Source organism: Pseudoliparis swirei, chromosome 3 (genome assembly GCF_029220125.1).
Source record: "Pseudoliparis swirei isolate HS2019 ecotype Mariana Trench chromosome 3, NWPU_hadal_v1, whole genome shotgun sequence".
In the NCBI taxonomy this organism is placed as follows: Eukaryota; Metazoa; Chordata; class Actinopteri; order Perciformes; family Liparidae; genus Pseudoliparis; species Pseudoliparis swirei.
In genome coordinates, this window is record NC_079390.1 from 25364997 (window position 1) to 25371762 (window position 6766).

Here is a 6766-nt window from a genome sequence, read left to right on the forward strand (position 1 = left end):
GGTCTTGTTAGACCTTAGTCCTGATAGAGGACTCATCTCTGTACTGGTCTTGTTAGACCTTAGTCCTGATAGAGGACTCCTCTGTACTGGTCTAGTTAGACCTTAGTCCTGATAGAGGACTCCTCTCTGTACTGGTCTTGTTAGACCTTAGTCCTGATAGAGGACTAACTCTGTACTGGTCTTGGTAGACCTTAGTCCTGATAGAGGACTCCTCTCTGTACTGGTCTTGTTGGACCTTAGTCCTGATAGAGGACTCCTCTCTGTACTGGTCTTGTTAGACCTTAGTGCTGATAGAGGACTCCTCTCTGTACTGGTCTTGTTAGACCTTAGTCCTGATAGAGGACTCCTCTCTGTACTGGTCTTGTTAGACCTTAGTGCTGATAGGACTCCTCTCTGTACTGGTCTAGTTAGACCTTAGTCTGATGAGGACTCCTCTCTGTACTGGTCTTGTTAGACCTTAGTGCTGATAGAGGACTCCTCTCTGTACTGGTCTTGTTGGACCTTAGTCCTGATAGAGGACTCCTCTCTGTACTGGTCTTGTTAGACCTTAGTGCTGATAGAGGACTCCTCTCTGTACTGGTCTTGTTAGACCTTAGTCCTGATAGAGGACTCATCTCTGTACTGGTCTTGTTAGACCTTAGTGCTGATAGAGGACTCCTCTCTGTACTGGTCTTGTTAGACCTTAGTCCTGATAGAGGACTCCTCTCTGTACTGGTCTTGTTAGACCTTAGTGCTGATAGAGGACTCCTCTGTCCTGGTCTTGTTAGACCTTAGTCCTGATAGAGGACTCCTCTCTGTACTGGTCTTGTTAGACCTTAGTCCTGATAGAGGACTCCTCTCTGTACTGGTCTTGTTAGACCTTAGTGCTGATGGAGGACTCCTCTCTGTACTGGTCTTGTTAGACCTTAGTGCTGATAGAGGACTCCTCTCTGTACTGGTCTTGTTAGACCTTAGTCCTGATAGAGGACTCCTCTCTGTACTGGTCTTGTTAGACCTTAGTGCTGATAGAGGACTCCTCTCTGTACTGGTCTTGTTAGACCTTAGTCCTGATAGAGGACTCATCTCTGTACTGGTCTTGTTAGACCTTAGTGCTGATAGAGGACTCCTCTCTGTACTGGTCTTGTTAGACCTTAGTGCTGATAGAGGACTCCTCTCTGTACTGGTCTTGTTAGACCTTAGTGCTGATAGAGGACTCCTCTCTGTACTGGTCTTGTTAGACCTTAGTGCTGATAGAGGACTCCTCTCTGTACTGGTCTTGTTAGACCTTAGTGCTGATAGAGGACTCCTCTCTGTACTGGTCTTGTTAGACCTTAGTGCTGATAGAGGACTCATCTCTGTACTGGTCTTGTTAGACCTTAGTGCTGATAGAGGACTCATCTCTGTACTGGTCTTGTTAGACCTTAGTGCTGATAGAGGACTCTCTCTGTACTGGTCTTGTTAGACCTTGGTCCTGATAGAGGACTCATCTCTGTACTGGTCTTGTTAGACCTTGGTGCTGATAGAGGACTCATCTCTGTACTGGTCTTGTTAGACCTTAGTCCTGATAGAGGACTCATCTCTGTACTGGTCTTGTTAGACCTTAATGCTGATAGAGGACTCATCTCTGTATTGGTCTTGTTAGACCTTGGTGCTGATAGAGGACTCATCTCTGTACTGGTCTTGTTAGACCTTGGTGCTGATAGAGGACTCATCTCTGTACTGGTCTTGTTAGACCTTAATGCTGATAGAGGACTCATCTCTGTACTGGTCTTGTTAGACCTTAGTGCTGATAGAGGACTCATCTCTGTACTGGTCTTGTTAGACCTTAGTGCTGATAGAGGACTCTCTCTGTACTGGTCTTGTTAGACCTTGGTCCTGATAGAGGACTCATCTCTGTACTGGTCTTGTTAGACCTTGGTGCTGATAGAGGACTCATCTCTGTCCTGGTCTTGTTAGACCTTAGTGCTGATAGAGGACTCATCTCTGTACTGGTCTTGTTAGACCTTGGTCCTGATAGAGGACTCATCTCTGTACTGGTCTTGTTAGACCTTGGTGCTGATAGAGGACTCCTCTCTGTACTGGTCTTGTTAGACCTTAGTGCTGATGAGGACTCCTCTCTGTACTGGTCTTGTTAGACCTTAGTGCTGATAGGGGACTCCTCTCTGTACTGGTCTTGTTAGTCCTTAGTGCTGATACAGGAGTCCTCTCTGTACCGGTCTTGTTAGACCTTAGTGCTGATAGAGGACTCATCTCTGTACTGGTCTTGTTAGACCTTAGTGCTGATAGAGGACTCATCTCTGTACTGGTCTAGTTAGACCTTAGTGCTGATAGAGGACTCCTCTCTGTCCTGGTCTAGTTAGACCTTAGTGCTGATAGAGGACTCATCTCTGTACTGGTCTTGTTAGACCTTAGTGCTGATAGAGGACTCCTCTCTGTCCTGGTCTAGTTAGACCTTAGTGCTGATAGAGGACTCCTCTCTGTCCTGGTCTAGTTAGACCTTAGTCCTGATAGAGGACTCATCTCTGTACTGGTCTAGTTAGACCTTAGTGCTGATAGAGGACTCCTCTCTGTACTGGTCTTGTTAGACCTTAGTCCTGATAGAGGACTCATCTCTCTCCTGGTCTTGTTAGACCTTAGTCCTGATAGAGGACTCCTCTCTGTCCTGGTCTAGTTAGACCTTAGTGCTGATAGAGGACTCATCTCTGTACTGGTCTTGTTAGACCTTAGTCCTGATAGAGGACTCCTCTCTGTCCTGGTCTAGTTAGACCTTAGTGCTGATAGAGGACTCATCTCTGTGCTGGTCTTGTTAGACCTTAGTGCTGATAGAGGACTCATCTCTGTACTGGTCTAGTTAGACCTTAGTGCTGATAGAGGACTCATCTCTGTGCTGGTCTAGTTAGACCTTAGTGCTAGGGAGGGAGGGAGGGAGGAGGAATGAAAGAAGGAAGGAATGAAGGGAAGGAGGGAGGGAGGAAGGAAGGATGAAAGGAAGGTAGGAAAAGGAGGCAAGGAAGTAAGGAAGGAAAGGAAGGAAAAAAGAGGCAAGGGAGGAAGGAAGGAGAAAGCGTTCTAATTATTAAGACAAAGGGTTCGTTGTTCAGTCCTCCAGGTCGTGACCTCTGCAGTGAAGGGGAAACACGTTCAGGTGTTCCCAGTGTTCTCAGTGTTCTCAGTGCTCCCAGTGTTCCCAGTGTTCTCAGTGCTCCCAGTGTTCTCAGTGTTCTCAGTGCTCCCAGTGTTCTCAGTGCTCCCAGTGTTTCCAGTGTTCTCAGTGCTCCCAGTGCTCCCAGTGCTCCCAGTGTTCCCAGTGTTCTCAGTGCTCCCAGTGTTCTCAGTGCTCCCAGTGCTCCCAGTGCTCCCAGTGTTCTCAGTGCTCCCAGTGCTCCCAGTGTTCCCAGTGTTCTCAGTGCTCTGTGCTCCCAGTGCTCCCAGTGCTCCCAGTGTTCCCAGTGCTCCCAGTGATCTCAGTGCTCCCAGTGCTCCCAGTGCTCCGTGTTCTCAGTGCTCCCAGTGTTCCCAGTGCTCCCAGTGTTTCCAGTGCTCCCAGTGATCTCAGTGCTCCCAGTGTTCCCAGTGCTCCCAGTGCTCCCAGTGTTCCCAGTGTTCTCAGTGCTCTGTGCTCCCAGTGCTCCCAGTGTTCTCAGTGCTCCCAGTGTTCTCAGTGCTCCCAGTGTTCCCAGTGTTCCCAGTGTCTTGTGGTCCTGGTTCCAGCAGCAGATGGAAACTCTTCTTTTCTTTCCTCTTGACTCTTTCCCATAAATCGTTGTGTTTATGCGTCTGTGGCCTTTGAGGAATGTGAAGGATTCAGATCATATTTCATCACATCTGTGTGTGTGTGTATGTGTCACACTCTGGGTCCGGGGCGGAGGCTGGTCCAGGACCAGGACCAGGACCAGCCTCCGCCCCGGACCCAGAGACCTGGCGGTTCCTCTCTGATTTGACGTGTAACGCACATGTAGCGGTCTTCACGTAGACTCACGATTAGGGATGGGTATCGTTTGGGTTTTTTCCGATACCGGTGCTAAACCCGTACTTTTAAAACGATACCGGTGCCTAAACGGTGCCTGAACCGATACTTTTATTTTTAAACGCACAATGAGGACATTAAAAACCTCTTGGGCCATATTCCCTGTAGAAGCCGTTATCATGGAGCACGACACACAACGGATATCAGACTGTTAACAGACACAATGTTCTCCGTTATATGATGTGATATGTATTGTCATGTGCAGACCTTATAGGGTTAATCCTGTCACTGTGTTGATGGGCAAAGAGAACAACCAATCAGAGGGACTGAAGATGACACGTGACACATAAAGTGTTGCTTCTGACAGCCAGTTACACTGAAACAAAGTGACGCCCCCGGTCTTTATTCCTCCGTCATTATATTCCCGGTAACACCGGGTAAACAGCCGGGACCGCTGGACACCAACACACCTGCTGACAGACTGTCACGCTCGTAGCTCGTAGCTAGCGCTAGCTACGAGCTAACTTTATGGTTATAATAGCTAACCCTTATTTCTTGGGCTACTTTTATGAATGCAAGACTTGCAGTCAGCGTTACGTACTAATGTGAGTTCCGGCTGCTCGTCATCATCGGTCTCCCGTCGTCCAGCCTGACGCTGGTGTGCTCCACGGCTCAGTCACACAGGCCACGCCTCCTCTCAGTTACATATGAGAGGCTCAACCTGCTGACGGGGAGTCACCTGCTGACAGGGCGGAGTCACCTGCTGACGGGCGGAGTCACCACAAGTTCACAACAATAGTTGTTTTCAATTTCAATCGGCTCAGGCACCGGAAAGAGGCACCGAAATGTGCGTTGCGTTCGGTCCGGGTAATACCGGTTGTATTGGAACCGGTACCACATGGCACCGGGTTTCGGTACCCAACCCTACTCACGATGCATAAGTTCACGGGGTCACAGCGCCCCCTCGTGGCGCAGTGGGACTGGCCTGAGGGAGCGCCCCCTACAGGAGGGAGGACGACAGCGTTAGTCACAAACGGTCGAACGGCGTCTCGCCGGCGCCCCCTAGTGGCGCAGAGGAGCGAGGACCCGTTCACCGCTGCTCGCAGCTTCACTTATTATTACTACCATTACGGTTATCTTTATTATTGCTTTTATTATTATTAGCAATATTATGAATATTACTGTTGTGTAGTTTATATCCATATATATTTGAACCATAAGTACAATCATGTGCAGTTCTATCATATACAGTAGTTTATCATGTCGAATGGTATGTGGCCTCTTCATTGACGCGATGACATCACAGTGACATCACTCTGACGTCATGTGACCTGAGCCTGACCCCGTCTCTCTCAGATTCCCTCCATCAGCTGCTGTCGGAGTTCTCCACCATTCGCCCCATCAGGACCGACTCAGAGGGGCGGTTCCTTTCAGCTACTGTCTCCGCCCACCACCGTCCCCGTAGCAAAAGACACGCCCCCTTCATCCAGGACACGCCCACTGACACAAACAATGACGGGCAAACTCACACAAAAAGCCCACCATTACAACATGCCCCGCCCACAGATGAGTCACCGTCCAACCAGACATGGCGTATCTGGAGGGGGCGGGGCCACAGGGCCAAGGAGGAGCAGCTGTTCTACAACGTGACGGTGTTCGGTCAGGAGCTGCACCTGCGCCTGCGTCCCAACGGGCGCCTCGTCGCCCCCGCCGCCACCACCGAGTGGTGGGAGGAGTCGGGAGGAAAATACTCTCGGCCAATAGGAGAAGCCGACTGCTTCTACACAGGAGAGGTGTCCAACATGGAGGACTCGTCCATCGCCATCAGCAACTGTGACGGGCTGGTAGGTGACCATGTGACCGTGTGACATGTGACAGTGTGACATGTGACATGTGACCGTGTGACATGTGACCGTATGACATGTGACATGTGACCGTGTGACATGTGACCGTATGACATGTGACGTGTGACATGTGACGTGTGACCGTGTGACGTGTGACGTGTGACGTGTGACATGTGACATGTGACGTGTGACATGTGACCGTGTGACCATGTGACATGTGACCATGTGACGTGTGACCATGTGACGTGTGACCATGTGACATGTGACCATGTGACGTGTGACCATGTGACGTGTGACCATGTGACGTGTGACCGTGTGACATGTGACCGTGTGACATGTGACATGTGACCGTGTGACATGTGACCGTGTGACCGTGTGACATGTGACCGTGTGACGTGTGACATGTGACCGTGTGACATGTGACCGTATGACCATGTGACCGTATGACATGTGACCGTGTGACATGTGACCGTGTGACATGTGACCGTATGACCATGTGACGTGTGACATGTGACCGTATGACATGTGACCGTGTGACCATGTGACCATGTGACCGTATGACATGTGACATGTGACTGTATGACCATGTGACGTGTGACCATGTGACCGTATGACATGTGACCGTATGACCATGTGACCGTGTGACATGTGACCGTATGACATGTGACATGTGACCGTGTGACATGTGACCGTATGACATGTGACGTGTGACATGTGACGTGTGACCGTGTGACGTGTGACGTGTGACATGTGACATGTGACGTGTGACATGTGACGTGTGACATGTGACCGTGTGACCGTGTGACATGTGACCATGTGACCGTGTGACGTGTGACATGTGACGTGTGACATGTGACCGTGTGACGTGTGACATGTGACCGTGTGACGTGTGACATGTGACGTGTGACCGTGTGACATGTGACCATGTGACCGTGTGTCATGTGACATGTGACCGTGTGACATGTGACCGTGTGAC

General features: G+C 50.0%; 1 protein-coding gene across 1 annotated transcript in view; it reads left to right on the plus strand.

Moving 5' to 3' along the window:
• The window catches only part of LOC130191754 (A disintegrin and metalloproteinase with thrombospondin motifs 14), a 9344-nt gene extending 3522 nt beyond the window's left edge, over positions 1-5822 (plus strand). The window contains exon 2 of the mRNA XM_056411445.1: positions 5303-5822. Coding sequence (XP_056267420.1) covers positions 5303-5814 — 512 coding nt within the window. The 3' untranslated portion in view covers positions 5815-5822. The remainder of the gene's footprint in view (positions 1-5302) is intronic.
• The last annotated feature ends 944 nt before the right edge of the window (positions 5823-6766 follow it).